At 35.4% G+C, this 24,372-nt stretch overlaps 2 protein-coding genes across 6 annotated transcripts in view; one reads left to right on the top strand and one right to left on the bottom strand.

The window, feature by feature from the left end:
- The window catches only part of LOC129005399 (inactive dipeptidyl peptidase 10-like), a gene marked incomplete at its 5' end in the record, with an annotated part of 61,031 nt that overhangs the window by 6,648 nt on the left and 30,011 nt on the right, over window positions 1-24,372 (bottom strand). Inside the window, 8 exons of the mRNA XM_054434273.1 lie at window positions 152-408; window positions 2,818-3,047; window positions 3,685-3,808; window positions 4,260-4,366; window positions 4,814-4,983; window positions 6,377-6,588; window positions 8,155-8,207; window positions 8,729-8,803. Coding sequence (XP_054290248.1) covers window positions 152-408; window positions 2,818-3,047; window positions 3,685-3,808; window positions 4,260-4,366; window positions 4,814-4,983; window positions 6,377-6,588; window positions 8,155-8,207; window positions 8,729-8,803 — 1,228 coding nt within the window. The remainder of the gene's footprint in view (window positions 1-151; window positions 409-2,817; window positions 3,048-3,684; window positions 3,809-4,259; window positions 4,367-4,813; window positions 4,984-6,376; window positions 6,589-8,154; window positions 8,208-8,728; window positions 8,804-24,372) is intronic.
- On the top strand, window positions 9,498-24,360 carry LOC129005398 (integrin beta-like protein 1). Of its 5 annotated transcripts, none has more exons than XR_008491821.1 (3): window positions 9,498-9,581; window positions 10,280-10,371; window positions 17,276-17,438. XR_008491821.1 is itself a non-coding variant. In XM_054434271.1 (3 exons), exon 3 carries the CDS (start codon window positions 10,899-10,901, stop codon window positions 12,747-12,749), a length of 1,851 nt encoding a protein of 616 aa, XP_054290246.1. In that variant the 5' UTR covers window positions 9,498-9,581; window positions 10,280-10,371; window positions 10,780-10,898; the 3' UTR covers window positions 12,750-13,089. The 5 variants fall into 5 exon arrangements, 4 of the variants coding, with proteins under 4 accessions (XP_054290246.1, XP_054290244.1, XP_054290247.1 ...); XM_054434271.1 differs by lacking the exon at window positions 17,276-17,438 and adding an exon at window positions 10,780-13,089; XM_054434269.1 differs by lacking the exons at window positions 10,280-10,371; window positions 17,276-17,438 and adding an exon at window positions 21,804-24,360 and having other exon boundaries at window positions 9,502-9,581.

The following is a 24,372-nucleotide window of genomic DNA, read 5'->3' as shown; positions in this document are numbered from 1 at the left end:
TCCTGACACGCCATGAGCACTTCCTTTATTGATTTGTATAGAAAATTTTCACAACTCCTCAATAGCAATACAAAGTTTTGTTTTCATCCTCAAATGAAAATAAAATACAACTGACTGTGATAGCTTTATCATCACAGTAATCATTACATACCTTTCTTCTTCCTCCTCTTGCGTTCAGGTTCCTCCGTGGTGGTGGCTGGTTCAGGCTGGTCCTCCCAGTCGTAGGTGTCTCTGGTGCCGGAGCCGAGGGTGGCGGCTCCCTCGTAGTGTGTTGTCAGCGCAGGTACAGGGGCGCCACACGTCAGACATTGCGGCACTGTCAGTGGAGTGCCAGACCTGGGCACGGCTGAGCTCACCGCGTACAAGTGAAGCTGACCTGGCTTGTTCTGAGGCACACCGAGGTAATATCTGCAACAACATTAACTTCGTAATATTTTTGTGTATTTCGTAATTTAATAAAAAGTATAGTTTAGTCCTTACAGTTGTTTGCCAGTTGTTGTAAAGTTGGTTATGTTATGGACACAGAATTGAATTAAGTAACTAAACATTACACATCAGACAAACAAAATGTAAGCACTATTTTTGACAAATGATCCCAAAAACTTATACTTGACGTTTCACAGAACAAAAAATAATACCTGCTTAATCTCAGAAAATGACTCACTTGTTCACATAAGCAGGCAGAACGTCCAAGAAATTCCTCAATATGAATTCAGATTGTTGTTTTTAAAATACATGAACCTAGCTGTCATTAACGACTGGTCTGTTCGACTGTAGAGAATTTGTTTACATACACCAGCCACAACTTAATTAACCCCCCCCCCCCCCGTCACTCTCTCATTCCCTCAACTTGATATGAAATGAAATGAAATGTGTTTATTGTCTTGTGAATTTATACAAATTATTGACAATGTCCAAAAACTGCTAAAACTAGCATAGTCAGTTAATGAATACAATATACAATATTTACAAGAATACTACACACAAGGAGACATGTTACAATACATACTTCAATATTACAACCAAATAATCTTATTGTTCAGAAAAATGCAAGGCATTTAGAATAATGAAAGTTATTAAACTCCATAACCAACTAAATCCAACAGTAATTTGGTAAATTTGCTATAGCTCTACTTAAAAATTAATAAAAGGCATTTCAAAAAAATCTTTTAGAGAATAAAAAGGGTTGTTCAAAAGCCATTTGTAGAATTTAGATTTAAAAGTTTTATTAGGATATTTTGTTGTTAAATGTATTAGCTTGTTGTATATTTTTAGTGAGATTACAATATGACTTTTAAGAGTTTTAGACAGTCTAAAAAAATCTATGGTAGCAACGTTTTTATTCCTTGTATTATGAACATGAGAATTTTGTTTGATAAGGTTGGGATTTTTTAGAATATATAATACAGAGTCAAATATATAAATGTTAATTACTGTTGGAATTTGTAGCTGAATGAACAGGGGTTTACAGTGTTCCTGTTGGGGTTCACAAGATATGATTCTAACTAACTTCTTTTGTAAGACTAAAATTTCCTCTATCCTACTGCAATTTCCGTAAAAGATAATATTGTATCTGAAAATGGATTGGAAATAAGCAAAGTAGGCTGTTTTAATATAATTTTGATCTATAAAATAAAAGAGTATCAGTTTCGGTTAAGAGTATCGGTAGTATTAGTTTAGTTATAAGACAAATTACCCTTGAAAGCTTAGAACTTATGTAATCTATATGATCTCCCCAAGAAAGGGTCTTATCCAGATAAATACCAAGAAATTTAAAATTGTCTACATAACCATCTTACATATTTAATTCACAGGGTCTAAGGCTAAAATCAATTTTTTGAGTTTTATCTTTGTTTAAGAGGAAGCCATTTGATTCAAACCAAATAGAAGCTTCATTGATTGAGTTTTGAGCTAACTCTTGAAGTTGTTTAAGATCGGGATTAATATTTAAAAATGTTGTATCATCTGCATACAAATAAGTTTTACTGGTTATACATTCTGGGAGGTCGTTAATACAAATTAAAAATAATAGAGGACCTAGAACAGATCCCTGAGGCACGCCATATTTCATTTTTAATTCTTGGGACCATTCTCCATCAATATTGACTTTTTGTATTCTATTGTTTAAGTATGATTTGAAAAAAGAATGTGGAGATCCGTTGATACCATAAAAACTTAATTTCATTATTAGGTCATCATGGTCGACACAATCGAAAGCCCTACTCAGGTCGCAGAAAGTGGCCTGAGCAAGTGACTTCCTCTGAAAAAGACCATTAGTACCCACGATTACTAGAAAAATACCCGGTATGGATCATAAACATAAACAAAATGACGTTGTTGGCCCGAATCCTATACTAATAGAATTGAACATATGTTTTAGCAGTTCCATTTAACCAATCTTAAATCATGTTTATTTTCGGGCCAAAAACGTAATTTGTTGATGTTTATGATCCATACCGGTATTTTTCTAGTAATCGTGTTAGTACCTCATTAATCAATTTATCTATTGCGTCTGATGTACACTTGCCCTTTCTAAATCCAAATTGTGATACACTTAAAAAGTTGTTTCTTTCAAAAAAAGAATTCAGCTGGCCAAAAACCATGATTTCAAACAATTTTGATACTACAGAAATGATTGACATTGGGCGATAACTTTCTGGAATATCTTTTTTACCTTTTTTAAAAATGGGACAGACTCTGGTGACCTTTAATATCTTGTAATAATCATTGCCACCACTTCTCGTCATTGCTCTGTACCCTTCAAAACAAACACATTTTATGTTCTACAAAACAAATTAACTGTCCAAAGACTCTTACACAATCTGGTTAGTGTGGTCCCACGCAACTATCTTGTTGACTTCGAAGGTGCCGTGTGTCAGCGGCAGCAGCCGTTTCTTGGGTATGTTGACGGATACGATGTGACGGTAGTACCCAGCGTTGCCATCCCTCACTGGCGCTAGTGTGATGTAAACGTTACCATCAGGCGAGAACTGAGGGGTGCCTGGACAGTCCACCCACCCTCTCCCCTCTCCACTCACCCTCTGCGTCTGAACAACAATAGTTACAGGTGTGTAAGATTGTTTAATACAGGAGTCAATTATCTAATGTTCAATTATTAACCCTCCCTGCAGACAAAAATTGAGTGCCGTGAAATCGTACGCTATTTCTGTGTGGAGTCACTTTACACTGTACAGTTGACTCCCTCTCCAGACAATTTTTATCAGCACATCAAGGTTTAACCGTACTAGATTGGCCCAAAGTGGGTAGTATTGAAACAACTGTTCTTGTGGGAAAGATAAGAGACCAATGATCACATAAAATATTTGGGTAAATTTTGAGCGATTCCCATTTGATTACAGTGATGGTGTATTTAGTTTGTTGGTTATTTTATTTGTGGTGATGGCTTAGCTTGGGACAGATTAAGTTAGTGGTTTCAAGTGAAAGTTAAACTTGGACATTGAATTGATTTGTAAACGTGTCAACTTTATTTCACACTTCTTAACATGTTTACAATTTATTTTTTCTTCCTAATGTCTATATTATCCGACCTTGATTCAGTCTGTTTAGCTTGGTTAATCGATACTCTACTGTAGTCGGTTAATAAAGTGTAAAGCCCCCTGCCAAGTGTCTGGTGGGTGCTACTTGTATTGGAATTTGAGGGTGTGATTTCTTTTTTTTTCTCACCTCCTGGCAGAACCACATGGGAGATTTGCAGAGTGTCACCATAGACACATTCTGCGCTCGGTTGAGCCAGATCACTGACACTTCTGTAGAACTAACCCACGTCACTGCGCAGAAATAGTAGTCTCTGTAACAAACAGAGTCAACATCATCAACAGCAAACAAGTGGTACTAAACTGTACAGGGAACTAAAAAGGATATTCTTTTCAGAGATTGGTAGTTAATTTTGTTCTATTGTTGAACCAAACAAACACTGCTAGCTTAGAATTTATCAGTTTCCTTGATCGTGGGGCTTTCAATAAATAGTCCTGTAAAAATCCAGCAGATCTCAAATCAGTAAAAAAGCTTCATTCAATTCTTTCTACTCAAATCCTTTTTTTATCTTTGCCTATAAACAGGCTACACTCTGGTGTGTTGGTGTAATATACGGTAATAATTAAAGCACTTAAGATGTCTCGGGTTGTAAAACCTTTTCCTCCACTAAGATTAGAAAAAGATAGCGAGACACGTTGCAGAGCATGTGTTTATTGACAGTCATTGAATAATCGGCACATATCTTAACTTAATCGATAACTTACGTGGTCTGGCCCAGTGCCATGGGAGCTTTTAGATCTCTTATTCGTATATTCTTCGGGTCAGCGAGGTCTGCAACGTACAGAGTCACCACAGGGTTCTTCGTACTGGGCTGCAATCAGACAAATTGGTTAAACTAAAAAGATCCTTGCAAAACAGCTAAAGAAATATTTAAGAACTATTGAATTATTCAAAAATTTGTTCTGACGTATTAAGTCCTCACCATTAGCGCTTCCCTAATCGTAATGAATTAGAACCAGATCCTGGACTTTGTCTAGTGTTGACTAAGGACAAAGCCGTTCTTGCAATGAGAATCTGTAAATTTAATCTGTAAAATTATACTGACATTACAACAGTAAGTTTGTCAAGATCTTTTTGTCTACACATGACAGAGTCCGCAGAGGATGAAGTGTTGTTTATTTTCTGTGTCTTCTATGGGTTATTAGTTGGGGGTTTTTTAATTTTTAGCTGGCTACTTATACTTTATTCTATTAAACCACAATCCTGACTCAGAGCCCTTCATCAATGAAACTTACAACATGTAGGGCGTTTGACTTACCTTGGGGTAGCGTAGCCCTCTCATATCAGGGTACAGCGGCTGTTCCTCCTCCGCCACCCCGTACCATGGGAACCTGAGCTCCTGTACCTGGGTGTCGTTGAAGCAAGCGTACAGCAGCATGTGTCCATCCTCGGACATCCACAGGGCTGTGTTGTGGTTCAGAATCTCCTCTGGAATTGAGTTGTTGGATTTGAAAACAACAGTACAGTAGCAGATTTAGCTTTTTTGTTTGTTTTTCAAAGAGATAGCGCTTTTCATCCTTAAGTCATATATACAGAACAAAATCCCCACGTAAAAATTCATAATTTTCAATGTTTTAAATAGATAAGAAACATTCAATTTTTAAAATGTAATTTTCTTCACATTGGTAAATACTATAAAAATAATAAACTAATTAGCGTAATATTTGTACTTCACTATTGACATTGTCAGCGACAATGAGATCGGTAGAATGTAGAGAAGAAGCAGAGGGGTGGAAGGGGAAGAAGTAATGTCAAGTAAGGTGAAGAGTTCTCGGCAACTACAGGTGTTCGTTAAGTCTGTACAACAAGCCACATACCTACATGACCCAAGGCTGTCTCCTGTCTACAGACTCTTTTTGTTTCAAAGAATTCTACATCATTGACAGATATATTTTTTTTGTCCCTGCTTATTAATTTAAAGATGAATCTTAGAGATACTTTCAGAGACTTATTTTCCTTGTGTGGCTGAAATCAATTTTAAGATATTCCGTCCTGTATAGGCAAAGCTTAATTTGACGTTAACCCCAATTTTAAATTCAAGCACATATTTAGTATCAATAAAAAATATATTTATAAACTAATGCTTGTAATCTTGTGTTATAACTAAATATTAGAGGATCCCTCTAAATAAAATTAAAAAAAATTAAACAACATAGGGCACACTAGAATTTTACTGATCAGGTAAACATCTGTACAAACAAAGTTTAGAGCAATACACCTCATTTAATGTGCTGCTTAGGAGTAGGCTACAATAATTTACATGTTTAGGCTTTGAGTTGACTAGTATTGTTTGTCCGGTGTGACTGATCAATAGCCAAGCAATCCAAGGTATTGTCCTTGGTCAGAATACATCACCAAGTATTGAGAATTGGACTTCTGTCTCCATCAGGTCTTGTATTTAACAGATGGCTCACCTGTTTGTGGTAGCGTTTGATGGAAGATAAAATAAACAGTGAAAGACTCGGGTGGAAGTTGAAGTGATGGGTGCATTTTTTGATAGTTGCACTTTATGTGCAAACTATCAAACGTTATTACAGTTAACATGTTTGCTACCTTTTTGCTTATCTGTACAGTGTGTGTTCATCAAAACCCTCTTTTGTTCAGAGAATCGGTATTTTGGCATTTTTAAGATAAGGAAAGACTTGCAAATAATAGGCATAACATAATTAAGTCACTGAATAATCTCTTGAACTTGAAGGCTTAACAAATAAAAATTGCCCCAAAAAGTTTTTGTTATATACGCATGTTGGTGTATATAAATATATGGTTTATTTATTGACAAATAAAAATCGTTAGATGAATGGTTCTAATCTGTACACACCCTCATACAGCCAGTCCGGAACGCCATTGCTGATGACTCCTGGCACAGCTGTCTTGGACACCCTGTAGACCTGTCGTCCGCGAGGCGTGGGGCGATAGTAGACATCGTAGTTATACACCATGATGAGAGAGTGGCCTCGAGGAGTCCAGGCGGCGTGTAGTAGGTAAGGGTGGTCGTCCTCGTCAGGGGTGGGGGTCAGGGGGATGATGTCCCTGCAAGCAAATAACATTAGTAAGAACAAACCTAAGGTACGTAGTGTAACTCACTAAAAAGAATCTTATAATGTTTTATTTTGTACTGTTGATACAATGAAAAATTAGGGTTAAATAAGTTTCAATGGTTTTGGGCCGGTTTCGCCTAAAAAAGCTTGTGACAACTTTATTGAATAAGCACTGGCATAGCAAGCAGATAATGTGTGTGGTCTGTGAGGAATTAAAAGTCATGTATTGCACACATTTATTTATTTGCAACTGTTCCACCATTTTATAATAGAAAAGTTATTAAGATGTATCTATTTAACAGTTTACGCATGTTGGTTTTCACTGACATCTTAAAACCTATTTTCTAAAAATTCATGGATTATAGAAGGGAGATTATGAAGGACATTGGTACAACACAGGACAATTTAGAAAAGGATTTCTGATTTCTGATTGGAGTGGAACCCTGCTGGAAGCAGGAGAATGAAAGGACTATGAAACACGTGGAAAAGGACACTGATTGAGGAGTTAAATGAAAGAGGCGAAAATCCTGGAAAGAGATAAAGAGAGACACTATCAACCTGTGTTGGAAAGGAAGAGTTAAGGTCCTTCAGAAGAAGTTAACATGATCAAGTAAGTCAAAACCTTAAGAATACAGCCCAAACCCCCACAAAGTGTGCTTTACCATCAGATAAGCTAAATAAAAGTGGAGATAAACAGGTTTGCCAACATTTTAATAGGTATATACTTTATCCAGACTATAAAAAAATAACTGTTTTAAGATTAGTTATCAACAAGAACAGGTAGGTTATACCATTTTTATAAGTTATTATATATTCCAACAAAATTAAATAACACTGTTCAATTCAGTTAGTTTTCTCCAAAAACGATGAACTGTATCCAGCTCAACAAAGTCACCCAACCCCCAGAGGTGTTTTTGTTTGAGGTAGGTGGAACTTTTCAGCCACTTTTGTATAAAATCAAATCAAGTTAAGTTTGTTTTGCAATCACTTCAAGGATTTCACAGACAACGGATACGGTTAAGTTTGAGGAATATTTTCTGAAAGACTTCATCCCTAAGTTGTTGCTATCTCTAGTGTAAACATATTCAGGAAAGTTTCTAATTCAAAAGAGCAAATGAGAGAAGTTTGCCAGTTTGCTTATCTTAACAGCGAAATTTCAAGATTTAAGATGCAACAGATAAAACAGCTATTAGAGGAGAGCAGTGTTCAACCCAAAGTTTTTAATTTTCTAAGTAAAAATATTGTAACTTATTTAAAAAAAGATGTCTAATTTGCTTACAGATAACTCTTATTATAGTGTACAAGATTTCCTAAATGATCATTTTCAACCTACTTCAAATTATATTCTAAACCTTTTTTATCTTATAGTTTTAAGTTGTTTTGTAATTGAATTTGACAATTTCACCTGTTTACCCAGCTATGCGGGTTCCATTGTAAACGTTTATGTGAAAACAAATCATTGACTTGACTTGAACTGTAAAATGTCCACTCTTACAATATTTGATTACCGGTAATGAAAATATTGTTTATACTAAAACATCACACATTTTTTACTTACATTGCTGCAATATCATAAATGGAGTACTGGGCGAGAAATGAATACCGGAAAAGCTAGAAAATTACAATACATAATTAGTTAAAGTACATTTTAATGCACAATAATATCAGTATGTACATAGACAAAAATAATTAAATATAGACCGTCAGCTGTGCTGTGGTTACCATAGGTTCTGGCACAGTCCGCTTGGAGCGCCATGTAGTTATGGCGTACACGCTACGTAAACTACAGCGGTGTGCGCCGGAACCTTTGGTAACCATGGTAACCGCAGCACGGCTGACGGTCTATATTTAATTCTTTTTGTCTATGGTGTGTATCAGGTTCCACATATTAATATATTAGTTGGTGAATAAAAAAAATAAAGATAAAAGGGTAAAATTACTCTTGGTGGGGGAAGGGATAAAGATAAAGACGGAACATTAGAGATTGTATAAAAGGGTAGAGATTAATACTGAGGAATGAGAAAGAGGGAACTAATGAAGAAGAAAAATAAAAATTGAAAGTAATAAGTGTAAGTAAAAAGTGACAGTTAATGGTTAACAGGTTCATTAGAGTAATTTTAAAATTTACTTACCTTTTGAGCATTGTGGATGAGCAAGAGGTACCTGTGGTCTGGGGACATGCTGAATTTTACTGGGTTTAAACGTCTCTGAAAAAAAGTAATCGAAAAGATTAAATATAGCAACAAACCACTGAATTAATCTAATACATCGAGGTTTTTGCAGATGCCACTTTTTTAAAGTTTATTTCCTGCTACAACACCAGTTTAAAAACTTGTTAAACTAAGTTCAACAATATATTTGTTAGCAATTGCTTGTGCTTGTCCTCTTGCATTTCTAGCGGATAGACGCACTAAAACAAATGTGTTTAAAGCTCTCACTCTCTTCATCACTGAAAAAAGCACCGGACAAGAAAAAAATAGTAAGGTCAAATCTTAAAATTGTTATGATAAAGAAACATATAGTCTCAGCTCACTCAAACGTAACGAATATGAAACAAATATCGAAGAGAATTTGAATTCAACAATAGGAAAAGACTACCTACTTGTATGAACAAAGTCAATGGGATTTCTTATAAAACACAAAAACTATTGACTCAAATGGAAAAAAACTTGTTATGGCCCAAAAACTATTCATGAAAGAGTTTAAGGTCGTTAAGCATTGACTATTGGATAAGAACTAATCTCAAATTATATTATATATATTTGTTTACATATAAGAAGGTAGCAAACACTTAAAACTAAAATTGTTATGCAAACATATGTTAAAAAAAACATTCAGATGTATCCATTAAGGGGTTTTAACATAATAAAGGCAATCTATTATCATATGGTAAGCAAACAGCTTAGTTAATTTCAAATTCAAAGTAAACACAACAACATCAAACTCTACACTTTCATGTTTTGTGATAAATTTGGAGTAAACCCTGTAAGTATACAATATACTGCATTCTCAAGTATTTAATGGTACAAGATCGCATTACTATGATTGGTAAATTGAAGTTTTCTTGGTAGTAGTTTGTTGGGAAAGTGAAAGTGCTCTAACTCTACCCAGTACATTGGTTACTAACCCCCAAAGTGGCTTTTATAATAAGAAGTCAATTTCTAAATGGAACAAACTTAGTTGTAGATATAAAATTGACTAGAGATTTGTATTCTCTGAATCGCTTCACAGAAATGTTTTTCCGTACATAATGTGATCATTTAATTTTTTTGTTTACAAAATTTAAAAATAGTGCACACAGATTAATGAAATGATGAAGTTAAAATATGATTGGTTAGTTTTTACCATTGATAATCTACTTTCAATTTTCTGTGTTCAATGATAATGAGGTGACTAGCTATTTCACTTATTTATAATTGTAGCTAGTAGGCCTATATGTTGCAAAACGATGGGTTTCATAATTTTAAAATTTAAAATTGCTACCTATCTCTTTAAGGACAACAAAATTAGATCTAAAAAAATCGCATTCATAGAAAGTTTTTGGTTTCAATCAATTTAGAAACTACAAAGTTTTACGCGATGTTAGAAACTACTAAGTTTTACGTGATGTTAGAAACTATAAAGTTTTATTGACGTATTAACTGTATTTTTAAATTTTGTAAAAACAAATTGTATTATTTCAGGAAAAATCTAATACAGATACGTTACCAAAGAATGTGAAATAATTAATTGTAACATTGGCAACATATAAAAACATACCCTACTACTCCCTTAGGTAAGCAAACTTTTTGATTACACTTTTTTCTTAACCAAACTATTATAGCCTAGAGGCTGCAACATCGACAGATAACACAAACATTGGTAACCAGGGAATGAATAATAAATTGAAATCAATAAATTTGTTGTTTTCTCTTTTACCGCTTTGTCTCATTGCAGAGTATGTTAAACTTTTATCTGTTGAAGGTACCTAAGGTTTTGGAATTAAGTAGTTCAATCTTAAAAAATATAGTGATATGGTTTGTCAGTGAATAGCCAGACATTGATATATTTATAAATACTTGTTTTATATTTACTATAAGTCCTACCACCCTTTAGTTACTCTCATGCAATCAAAACGGATAGGGTAAATTATATAACTTACTATTGGAAGAAAACTGGAAATCTAAAGTTAGCATTTTTGTAGGTGTCAGTTGCATCGTTTGAATGAAATATATCAGAAGATATCATAATGGTTTTCCGTTTCTTTTAATATTCAATATATTTCTTTCCAAAAATCATTATTCAATTTGATATAACATTGAGATGAGTAACGAAAATGAGAGATATTTAACTCAAGAAGAAAGTGATCCAGAAAGGTTGGATAATATCCTGCGTCATAGTGTCCGGAGAGATGAGCCGCCGATCATGCTCGTGCAACTGCCGGGTGCTGAGGAACATCAGAATCTAGAGTTCCCACTGAGGCAAAGACGAGCAACAATCGTCAACACTGCGAGCACAGGCGAGGTGACCTTGCCTGGGGAGAAAACAGACCCCTTTGAGTCATACTTTCGGAAAAACAATCAAAATTTAAGGACTTCTTTACACCAAGAGAGAGCCGTCGATGACTTGACTTCCCAAAGGAAATCAATAATTTATGGAGACCAAATGGAAGAACTAGTATTGATGTCTAGTAATGGAAATGCCAATAGGAATCCGGGTTTGTTCAATACTGAAGTACCAGATAGTGATAGACACCACATGGTTGAACTCAGAAGTAAAAAGTCGCAGAAAGTAATGGAGAAAGAACAACGACCAGATAGTGGTACTGAGGGGAAAACTTGTTTGTACCCTAAAACAAAAATTGCAGGACAAACTGAAAAAGGAGAAAGTTACTATGAAATCAAAGGATGTAAGAATTACGAGTGTAAAGGATATGACGTAAGGGATGAGGAAAAAGGAAGATGCACAATTGATAACCTAATAAAGAAACAAAATGTAGGAACTACTGGTTCTCTTTATGCAAAAGCTTCTATAATGGGTGGCAAAACGCCTATTAACAAAACTTTGATGGGTTCAATAGCAAATGCCAATGAAGCGGTTACTGCTATGGCAGTTGCTTTCACGCCCACAGATCATAGTACTCCATTTTCAAAGGACTTAGAAGAAATGAAAGCTCACCCATCATCAAGAGTTAAAGTTTTAATTATGTTGGATGAATGGGACGAAGGCCTTGAGGATGGAGATTTTAGAAAGGGAGATGGGAGGAAAGGGAAGTACAGAGATTATGATGCAAAAGATGGCAGGAGGCTAAGTGATGGATCCTCATATGATGATATCAGGAGAGAATATATCTACGATAAACCACCACTAAAAAATATAGATAAGTCTATAAAAAGTGGTCAATCAATTGATTATGCACCACAAAAATATGGAGGAAAGGAATCCCAAGGAGGAAGAATGCCTGGTACTAAAGATGACGATTCTTATGAAAGCAATGCCAGTAAATGGAGGAGAATCAGAGATCAGGAACATGATGATGGAAAAAGTAAACGGGGAACAAGAACAGAATATGGCGATGATGGGAGAAAACATGGGACAAAGACAAAATCCAGGGAAAGCTATCATGATTGGTCTGATGGTAAAATCTCCAAACAAGATGTGAGGGCAGGAGATAAAGAATATGCAAAGAAAAAACATGATAGTAGAGGTACAAGATCAACAACAAGCTATGATGAAGGAGATAAAGATGGAAAAAATAAACATGGACATAGATCTGATAGCAAGGATCGTGATAAGAAAAACTATAAAGATAAAGGAGCAAGGGAAGCAAGAGACAAATCTCATGAAGAAGACAGAAATCAAAAAGGTGAAAACAAAGATCGAGGTAAAACTCGGCAAGGGAGACAGGATGAGGAGGAAGACTTTGATAAAAATAGAGGCAAAGAAAGACCAAAAGATGGCCATGATCCTACCAAGTATCGTATGGTGACAATGCCGAAGTCAGCGACAACTTTGACCTCTAGAAGGCGGTACCACCTGCAGATAACAGACCACAAGATGAAGGAGCCTTGGTTCAACTCTTGCTTCAACATTAGCAAAGAAAACAACGTTGACTTTAACTATGACGGCCCAGTCAAGATAACTCCTTACTATATTGGTGATAAATTCTACTAAATTGGTGTTAATGTTTGAATGTGGTTAAATTGAAACATTGTGATGACTCTGTGTCAACCTTTTCATTTTAAAAGCATGTTGTCAATAAATAAAATATTATGTTATCAACTCTTTGCATTTTTAAGTGTTGAAGATAACAAATTTATAACGGTTGATATTTGTTGATATCCTACATAGCTTACGTAATCTTGTAAAGTAGAGCATTGTGAGATTTCAAAATGAGGCTTTAAAAACCTCATACTCTCTAAGATCTTAATTCTTTGAAAGCCATAAAATGAAAAATACAATAAAAACTTAACTAAACATTGCAAAAAAGATGACCATATAAAATAAACTTTTGAAAAAAATTAGGTACAGTACACAATGGTCATAAGAGATTTTATAAAAAAATTGTACACTTAAAAATTTTATTGTAGAAAATACTGGTACCGGTAGATAAGATGAACTTTCATGTATGTGAGATTTCAAAATCATAGTTAACATCAAACACGTTTCTTTGGAAACTCAATTCAAAATCTTCAGTTCAATAATTTGAAGAAAAAACACAATTCTACCTAGAAATGGACGATAAAAGCTCATCTCTTGACTCTGACATAGAAGAATGGGAGATTTGTAACATGGAAGAGACTACTGAGGAGGATTATGAAATAATAAATGGACCATCTGACAATTCTGATGACGAAAATCCTTCTCCTAATGCTAATACTGATATCAATGAAGATTCCACAAAGGAAGTGGACTATTCTAAACTCGCTGATAGAATATGTGTCCTATATGAGGAAGACGAGTGGAGTGATTTTATAGACGATATCAGAGACACCTACGGTGACGTTCATGATAAAATCATTCAAATACTTGATTCCATCAGAGTAACGTTTAGAAACTTCACAGCTTGGGCTAACAGTCTGTGAAATTAGTTTGTGTCTGCATGTTCAGGATCATTTAAAATGCAAAGTAAAATCATTTAAATGGCTGTATTTTGAAATCTTTATTTATAGAATAATGTGGTGGTAATGATTGAATAAGTTTGCGTTAAGCCTTTACTGAAGTATATATTGTAGATATCCCATTTATATTAAATAAAATTTTCCTCAATGGGAACACTGTTATGTTGAGTGTTGGATGAAGCTCTGATTATGTCACTATTTTCTGTTTGAGTTGTTATAATATTTTAATTTGTGTAAAGTTTTTAGGTGGAAAGAAAGATGATATTGTTTACAGTAAGACCTTCTTGATCAGTTGATGTTTTAATGAATTGATGTTTAACAGTTTAAGAAAGAAAATAACATTTTATAGTTGTATAGGTACTTTATTGGTGCCCCACTTAAACTTCATGAACTTATTTTTCTCTGCCAAAACTGGCTACAATTGGAACAAAGCAATAAAATTTCTACAGTAGAATTAATAGCAAAGGGGTTTTAGTAATAAATATGCTTTCAAACTCAAACTTAAATGATTCATATCATTATAATGGCCTGGCCTTGCCAAGTTTGAGAACTTATCGACAAGGTCAAGTTGATACTAAGAAAATTATAAATACCATTTTACAGTGTTCTTCTTGGGTAAAAATTATGGTTATTGGTTTTTATGAATGTTTTGTTAACACGTAAACAACTTAGTTGTATCTATATTTTATATTCAAACCTCCAAAATAGTAGATTCTACTAGCTGTGTACCCGTTCTACGCACGGGGATCTTATAATATTCAGTTGAAACCTTCTTATATAACGAACAGCAGTTGGTTTGCATATTTTAAGATATGCTGGCCAAACTATTATACATAGCTTCATTTTATGTTGTTTTTTGTTGTTCCGGATCGGTATGACAATCAATAAAAGGTTAAATTACCTCTGTGTCTGCCGGTCGATCCTATAACGGTAGGCTTACTTTTATTTTTACTATCTGATCTCGTTTGCATGGCTCAATCACGTCCTGGTTGAAGTTCGTTCGCTACGCTCACTCACCTGTATGTTGGAGCTCGTTCGCTGCGCTCACTTTCCTTCAGGTTAGCTCGTTCGCTACGCTCACTTGCCTTCAGGTTAGCTCGTTCGCTACGCTCACTCGCCTCCAGGTTGCAAATTAGCTGTTGTCATAAATGTAAAAGAAATAATAGTGCTAGTGCTGCACCCTGTTGGTAATCCTTGTAACTTTAATGCTATTGAACATCACAGAACAGAACCAACTTGTTTAATTGAAACAGCTGTTAAGATTCAATAATTTCATTTCTCATAAGGTTAACATGGGCTTCCAGAAATTCCACGTCAAAAATCGACAAAAACTTGATTTTCAAGGGTTTACTGTTAAATATCTAACTGTCTCATATTCGATGAAATACGTCTAAAACCATCTCATATATGTATAGTATTTGGAAAATAAGTTTCAGGCGGGACAGTGCTATAGTTATTGAGGAGTAGTTGTAATAAAGTGCGTATTTTAGCGTTACCAAGAGAATGACAGATAGACAGACAGACAGACAGACAGACAGACAGACAGAAATTGAGATAAGGTTTGATTCGGTTTCTCTGACCTATGAAATGTAAAAATAACCATAAAGTTCATTATTCTAAGCAATGTACAGACAAAACTCTAATTTTATTTATATAGATTTCTTAAACAAACAAAATTTTGCTGATCATTCTTAGAAATATCTTTCTGAATTTGACATTGGTCTATTGAGAGGGGCCACTAAGTTAAATAAAAAAAATTAAATAATACTTAACAGTATTAGGTATGCATTTTATAAATATATATTTGATCTAATAGTCTGAAAGCTTTTAGTTAGTTTTAGTTAGAAGAATCTCTTTAATTTTAATTCAAGTTGAATAAGATCACATTAGCCCAAAAAGAATCACAAGCTAAATCAAACTATTAACTTCAAGTGAAATTAAGACAGTGAAGCTTGACTGCTGATTTTTTAACATTCTCTTTATTTTATTAAAAAGATTATCTTTATTTGTAATTTCTTAAAGGAATACAATTGCATTTGCATAACATAATTCAGCCTGTGGCTTGTAAATTATCCTAAATATCTACTCTAGCTACTTCAAAAAGTCTCAAACCATAAGAATTGAAATAAAAAATAAAAATAAAAAAGGTGTTGTATATGCTTGTGGTATACATTCCTCAGCTCATTTCCAAGATCATTTCAACAGGGAGCGTTTTGATGGATTACTCCTTATGATAAGCTTGGTCCTTGATTGATGTCTATTCATTTAACAGTTATTTTTTACTACACACTCCATGAAAAATATGCACTTGTATAACGGGATCTGTTATAGTAATTTGTGCTAACTGCTAAGTAGGTACCTACTAAGCAAGTCAAAGTAGTATTGTTAAATGGGTAAACGACTTAAAAATACAGTTTGGATATAGCCCTACTAAAATTCTCATACTGTAGTAAAATTTGATGCTATTTTTGACATCCGTTTGCCACGTCCTTTAACATTTGAGTGCAGGATCATGTCAAGCTCTTATTTAAGGGAAAGTTTTTAGTATGTTTATGGCTATGATACTAGGGGACAAACAGAAGTTTCCAGATTGCATTAACTTTCCTATAAATAAGCTGTTGATAAGAAACTAAATTTACAAGTTAAAAAATTAAAGAATACAATAATATGAAAATGTAGTGATAATATACCATCAATTTAGAACAAAAGAAGCCTATGTGATGATTATCTGTATCCTCATTGTAATTGTGCTCATTGTAAAAGGGAAAGAATAATTATATTATTTAATATCACCTATAGGACAACGCAATGTTTACTGGAACCGTTTAATATGTTTTTCCTTATATTTTCAATCCGTAATACACCGATTGCACATTAGGTATCACGGGAATGAATCGCGAGAGATCAAAGAGATTTCTCATCTCATTTCCAGTTCGCTTGTTAAATATTTCTCTGAAATGGACAGAACACAGGTAAAGTAGACAATCCGGAAGCCTCATTAATAATACCGCTGTGTTTAGTGGTGTTTTACATTCAACCTCTCTGTAACGTTGTTGTACGTCCACCAAAATTTTTCTCCAATTTGTCTAAATGTTGAAAAACATCTGTTTTGAGGATACATATATTTTAATTTAACAATTATGTTAACTGAATCTTTAATTAACGACTATAACCAAAACGAAAATACCTACTTAAAAATAATATTTTTTTTAGAATAGGCTTAATCTTTAAAATGTAAAATTAGTTAAATACTTTCAATGATTAAATCAATAATTGAGCTGTTGAGAATATTAGGTAATCTTTAACAACCAATATTGATAGAACATCAGTATCTAAAAGTAAAATAGTAATCTTTACTGGATATCGAAAGCGCCTGGATCACAAGCCTCATGTTTGTTTACAAATTATTTTTAGTAAATATTTGTTACCTATATTAAAACTGTGTTGCTGTAAAACAAATTCATGTATGTATTTTTATAGAAATATTTTACCTAAAAAAATATGATTAGCAATTGAGTGGTGTTAGTTTAACGAGTAATTAAAGTGGGTAGTGAGATATATGAATTTCTTTATTTACAGAGAACACTCTGAAAAAGAAACTAGAGAAGAAACTTTTCAAGGGTTATAAATACCAATTTTCAAGACTCTGAGGCCAAATAAATGTAAATTATGAAAAAGGAACCCATTTTATTGACATGCAATTAGGAAAATATCGTTTTAGAGGATGTAAAAAAAACAATCTTATTAGGCAAAGAAGTTATTCAAACACTACAATGAAATGAAGAAGAAGTTTAAAAAATGAATAAGAAATCCAACAAATCACCTGAGCAAATTCATAATGGTCAGATAAGTGAAAACACTTTATCTGTTAAGGTGAGCGACAAACCTTTTGAGCAATCATCTTTCGAACGAGCAAATATCGAATTACAAACGTACACAGCTGGTGTCGACACACCAAAGAAATTGAATGACAAAACATGTGGAAGCTTTGTACCGGATAAGAGTAGTACGACTTACGACCCTAACAGTTCCACTTCCACGGAGAGTGAGGAGGAGACAAAGCCTAAACCCAGCCGAAGACGCGTCACAAAAGGCACTAATAAGTATAGAGACCATGATGTTTGTATTGCAATACCTGCGGGAGCGAAAGGCAATATTCGGATAGTCGGTAATTCGGTTACGCCAGTAAAACAAGTAGAGTTTGCATTATATGACGCGGTCTATGGGACTACACCAGAAATATCATCCAGTGAACAAAGTTATTTAAAAATACAAAAAGACACTAATGTATTTCGTGTGGGTAACGGAGGGCGTAGTTTATTTACGAAAGGTTCAAAGATCAATGGTGCTTCTTTTGAGGGTGAAAATAGGGAATCGCCAATGCATATAGATCCACATAATGTTCAAGGAACTTTGATAAATGAAAGCAATGGAGGTACAAAAACGGAGGAGTTACTTGGCAACTCAAGAGTTGGTGAGAGAACGATAGTCATATCTGTTCCAGAAAATATTCAAACATATCAGGGGGAATCGCAAACAGGAAAAAAATCTCATTCTCAAACTAACGGAGATGATGTTGAAGCCACTGCTGCGATCTCTAGATCTCATGGCAGTAATTTTACAAAACCATTAGTTAATGCAACTACATTGGACATGGAGACACTGTCAGCTCTATTACAAAAACCTGGCGTTCGAGGCAGAGATAATCAAATCGAAATGGACACTATATCAAAAGTGGCATCTAAATCAAGCGCTAGAATAAATCCACTGGATAAAAGTGTCAGCAAACAATCATCTAAGAAGAAACCAGAAGTTATAGGAAGTAAAATAGCCATTAAAAAATCCAGACTCTCTTTACTAAGATCATCTATTCCAAAACCATCGCCAGTTAGCTCTTGGGGAAAGCCTTCGGTGAAACTTCATACACCAAAAAACAGCATTCAAGGGAGCTTTTCAAGACCTTCAAAGAAATATATAATACAAGAGATTGTGGTTGTACCAGAAGAAGAACTAAGCAAGCAATTTACAGATGTTCTTCCACCCAAACCTGTAGGTGGAGTCTTCCATAAAGAAAATGTGATGTCTGAACGTGAAATAAGATTACATGACTTTAATAGTGGATATTCTATTGAGAATGGTAATCAGCTATTGCTACCTTCCTCCAATGAAATTACAGTCCCAATGCACCAGAGTAATCCTACTAATACCGGTACTAATGCAGTAGATTCTCCATACGCAAACAAGCCCTTAGCGTTTAACCTCATCGATGATGAAAATGCAAAAAATGGTCCTAATCAGAATACTAGTAATCGACCGACCTCATCTCAAAGGTACACTTATAACCCAATACATGACAGGGAAGTCCCAACTGAATACAATGCTAAAAATAAACCCATATTCATTGACCCTGCAACACACAGAATCATTATGGAAGCCATAAAAGCATCTAATGACTATTCTGGTGTAGTTTCTTTTCCAACTAGGATGCCGGAGGAAGAAACTAGCCACACATTTCAACATGAGATCAAACACCATGGAAAGACTGATCCCTCTGAAAATACAGTAGCATTTGAAGAAGTAACTGTAAAGGGGGATAAAGATGATTTGGATAAATTTCATACAAGCAACCTACAACAAAGTGAATTTTCAAAAACTAAGAGAGATAGAAGTACACAAAAAACAGAAAAAAATCTGAGAGAATCATTTGATAGAGACGAAAAATTAAATTTTGAAACTCCTGAAGAACTTATGTTAAATACAGGTCATCCATTTAGAGGTACCGGTAATGACGATAACAATGTTTCTACGGCGGTTCTAGCATATCCTAGCCATATTGTACATCGAACGCCCTTAAACTTAGAGAGAAAAAAGAGCCAAAGCGGAACAAAAAAACGCAAAACAAAAACAAAAAGTTACAAGAAACTTTCACTAAAAAAGAATACACTCAAGGACAGTAACGTAATTGGAACTATTTTAAGTTTTAGTGAGCCACTAATCATAAAAGACTCTCAGACTGGTTTGGATGTATGCAAAGAAGTTCCTTTTATAGCAAAAAGAACTAAACAGAACAAGCACAAACAAGTTGTGCCTGAAACCATGGTTTACGTGGGTAAACTTCCAAACACGACCTATAATGTATTTTTTTCCCCAGAAAATACTCAATCTTATCAGGGTGATAAATATAGTGTTGGCAAGAAAAGTGAGCCCAGTGATCAAAGTGTTCGCAGTGATATGAAGAGCGTGAAAATGGCCGAGAGTGAAAAGCTACACGCTCTAGGAGCTCTGGGGCCCAAGGGGATTTTGATTTTTGTTAATAAGAAAACTGAGTTGAATAGAAATCCTTTCGATGGAAATGTAAGGTATGCAGACGAAGAAGATTACTATGACCATAAGCACAAAAGCAGACCAGATGATTCAAAATCAATTAAGTCTTGGAAAACCTACAACGAAGATGAAGAAGACAAAAAAAGTAGTAAGCGAAAAAGCAGATCAGATGACACAAAGTCCAAAAAGTCGCGAAAATCCTATGACGAAGATGACGAAAAGCGTAGTAAAAGCAAAAGCAGATCATTTGATACCAAGTCCAAAAAGTCTGGGAAGTCAGAGCAAGGTTCGGATCTTGATGTCACAAGTTTTCGAGATCCGAAACATCAGCTTTCATCTCATGATGGCGTCGTCATTGAGAGATCACCAAGTGGTTTAAAAACGACCAAGAAATACCCTTGTGGCTGTATAAAAATAACCAGAATTGATCCTGAAAAAGAAACTGTAACTGAAGAAATAACATCTGCATTCTGCCGAGACGGAAGTAACTGTGAGATCAGCCAGTCACAAAAGGGCGAACGGCTGATAAGATATGTAGATGATGGCTCTGGGTCTGGGAGAAGAAGAACTAAAAGTGGCCGAATGCCGGAATCTCCTCAACTTGACATTGTAGTTGAAGGACTGGTGAGCAGAAAACCAATCAAACCACAGGCTCCAGCTCAGAAAATGAAAGGAGCAAACCTAACAGGGACTTTGACTGTCAAAACCAACAGATGCAATGGAGTGTTGAACCTGTACATTGATCCAAGGCTGAGGAAGTGTATTCGAGATAATTTAGCATGCATGATGAACAACACACATGATAGATATAGAAGGCATTCGTGATAGAGGTGTCGGAGCCTGATGCAAAACGATTTTTATTAAATCAGAAGATTGTATTTAACTGTTTAGTTAAAAATATGATAGCACTCAACAAAACAAAATAAAATAATAAAAACAACGGATACAAGTGTAACGTAATGTCAGTATAAATTATTGTACATTAAATAATAATTTGAAAACAGTTTAAAATTATTTTCGATTCTTGACCTTATTTGGTAAAATAGATTTCTATAAAATTGTGTGAACTATGTTAAGTACTGTTAAAAAGAATGAAACAACATTTTCAATCATTGTTTTAAGGCACCGACAATGCACATAGTAAAATGATTTGCCATTATAAGTTCAACATTAAATTGTGGGGCATACAACTATAGCCCAAACATTCAAAACCTCATGAATAACATTTCAAAAATTACCGATTATCAAACCTTTACCTCACCTTTACCTTTTGCTCACTAAATGGTATGTGTTTTTATGACACCCAACAATGAGGCAAATTTTATCAATAAATAAAAAAAAATAAATACCTTCAGGTTTTCTGATAAACAATGGGTAGATCCATCTTTAATGCTACTTTAATTATTTATATTCTACAAAACCTCCCCTAAAAAGAGATGAACCATCTTGTAGAAATGAAGGAAAGATGTTTTTGCTGCTCAATAAAGATAGCTTTGTTTATAATATATAATTTAGAGTGCATTTGGTAAATGCAATATTGTTTACAAGGTATTGGTTTAAATGGGGTTTGATAAAAAGATTTCCATTAAAAAATATCAATTAACAAGAATTGTCTAAACAAAAAAATGGCAAAATTTGAATTATACAATAGTACTTAATTGTGATCATTATTTAGAATAAATTATTATACTATACTAGTTTATTGTGTTTTATAGTTGATAGAAACTACCTACCTAAAAGGGGCTTGGTTGTGCAAAAAATTTACAGAAATCTTTAATTACAGGTTATGAAGAAACTAAGACGTTAGGTTTTCATACATTCAAAAAGAAGAAAATAAACAAAAATAATAAAAATTAAAAATAAACAATTTGATCTAAACAATTTTGTTACATGCATATTAACTACAAATAGAACATTGCATAGAACCGCACTAAGGATCTAACAGGAGTAACACTGGAAACAAAGATAAGTAAGTTTTGCTTTCCTTAAAAGTCTAGACTCAAGACTAATAATTGAGATTTGGCTTTTAATAGTAAAACATCTTGCAAAGAATATAATCAAGGTTGGTATCGTAAAATACCCAAAGAGCCTCAAAGGATATTTACAAATGAAATAGCTTGATTTAATATTCCCATTAGTCTGCAAGTACATAATACACCAGTATGTCTGAGGAAGACGGTCCATTGTTCAAGGACATGATATTGGAGATATCAGGAGAAGGGAGGGTGGACAGGACGATGGTGGAGGAGGCACGACCCATGTCACGGAGAGAGAGAGACCGAGGGGACGGTGAGAGAGCAGTGGCTCGGAGGCCTCGGTGTATCTGCAGGGAAGAGGACAAATCCGACCTAGACTGTCCGAAGCATGGTAAGTGTATGTGCATCAATAAAATTGACCGGAGATGTCCACATCACGGGGAGTGCATCTGTACACAGGACAAACAGGACAAGTTCTGTCCCGAACATGGCAAGTGTCTGTGTAAAGCGTTGGACAAGTACGACCGTGATTGTGTCAAACACGGTAAATGCACTTGCGGAGAAAAACATCCTGCTCACAACTGTCCCGAGCATGGAAAATGCTGTTGCAGCAATGGCAAACCAAGCCCTAAGTGCAGCAAACACGGTAGATGTGGATGTGGAGACTTCGACAAGTCAGACCCAGACTGTCCTCGGCACGGTAGATGTATGTGTACCGGAGTGAAGAGGCCAAACCAGCGATGTCCGTGGCACGGCAAGTGCATCTGCCCGGCGAGAGGAAGACATCCTAAATGTCCTGAACACGGGAGATGCGCTTGTAAAGACTTGAACAAGTATCACACGAGGTGTGTCAAACACGGGAAATGTAGGTGTAAAAACACTAGGAAGCCAGAAGTTACTTGTCCAGAGCACGGAAAATGTCTTTGCAAAGGAGTCTACGAACCTACTTGTCCGAAACATGGAGAGTGTCGCTGTATAAGTCCAAGATGTCCTATTCACGGAGAGTGCATGTGTCCTGACGAACGCCATCCTGACCCCGAGTGTCCGGTGCATGGATACGAAGAGGCCAGAGAGACGGCTAAAAGAGAAGGGAGGGAAGAAGAGCCAAAGACTGAGAGACCTTCGTTTTTAGCTGCAGATGATGAAGGGCCGTGTACTTGTCCATCTAAAGGTGTGATGGATCCTTATTGTCCTGAACACGGAAGTCATAAAACTAACGGAACAAAACGTGTTTCCTTCAATGATAAGCCCTGCTCCTGTCCTTCGTCAAAGGAACGCGATCCGTACTGTCCACAACATGGGAGGTACAAGCGGAAACACCACCCTGGGCATACTGGAGACCCTTGTACTTGTCCAGAAGGGAATTTAGATCCATACTGTCCTGAACACGGCAATTACTGCGGCGATGGTTCTAAGAGGCCAAAGAGATATGACGGACTTGTGTGCACTTGTGACCCCTGGTGTCCCATACATGGAAAAAGATCAGGAGCGTCTCGAAAGGCACCGGAAGACTATGGGGAGAACTGTACATGTCCAGCAAGCGATGTAAAAGATCCTTTCTGCCCTGATCATGGAGAGTACTACAAAACTGGTAGAAAAATACCTGGGTCTTATGGGAACTTGTGTACTTGTCCAAGCACGAGTGCGCTTGACCCTTACTGTAGAGAACACGGAATTTACAAAATTAGTCCTAAGAAAAGATCTAAAATGCCCGGAATATGCTCTTGCCCAAAAGGGAAGCACGATCCATACTGTCCTGATCACGGGCATTATGTCGGGTGTTCATTGCAGAGGTTCAGTGACGCTCACAAGACAGACCCGAAGTGTCCGAAACACGGTACGATGAGAAAACACAAGGCAGGAGAGAAAAGAGAGTGCACTTGCCATGGCAGAAAACCAGCCATGTTTAAGAAAGGAATATGCAAAACAATATGCGAATTGTCTCCGTGCTGCAGGTGCCTTTGCGAAGCTATATGTTGTAGATCAGCCTGTTGCAAGGCGTGCTTAGGGTCAGACCACAGCGGCTTTGTTGAGAAAAATGGAAAATCAACAGCCGAAAGGAAAAAGAAAGGAATATGTATACTTAGTAAATCTTCGTTGAAAGATAAAACGACTTCAGCAGACAAAGAGGCTACAAAGTTCAAAGGGAAACACCACAAGAAGAAAGAAGACCCTTGCTGTCAAGGAACTGTTGAGCTATGTACACCTCATAAATACAAGAAATGTGGTTTCTCATTCGACGTTACTTATAATAAGAACTGACCCCAAATTACTTGTATGGAATAAATAAGTTTCAAATGTTATGTAATCTTGCAATGAATTTGTGGCAAATGACATTTAATTTACAAAGTATAAAGATTTAATTCTAACCGAATG

This window comes from Macrosteles quadrilineatus, unplaced genomic scaffold (assembly GCF_028750875.1).
Source record: "Macrosteles quadrilineatus isolate MER2022 unplaced genomic scaffold, UCM_ALF_1.0 Scaffold_21__1_contigs__length_2333173, whole genome shotgun sequence".
In the NCBI taxonomy this organism is placed as follows: Eukaryota; Metazoa; Arthropoda; class Insecta; order Hemiptera; family Cicadellidae; genus Macrosteles; species Macrosteles quadrilineatus.
Note: the sequence above shows the minus strand (reverse complement) of the source record. Positions and strands in the feature narration are given on the sequence as shown.

Excerpts from the sequence above, each read along its gene's own strand:
- LOC129005398 (XM_054434269.1), top strand. The coding sequence starts at position 22,183 with ATGTCTGAGGAAGACGGTCCATTGTTCAAGGACATGATATTGGAGATA.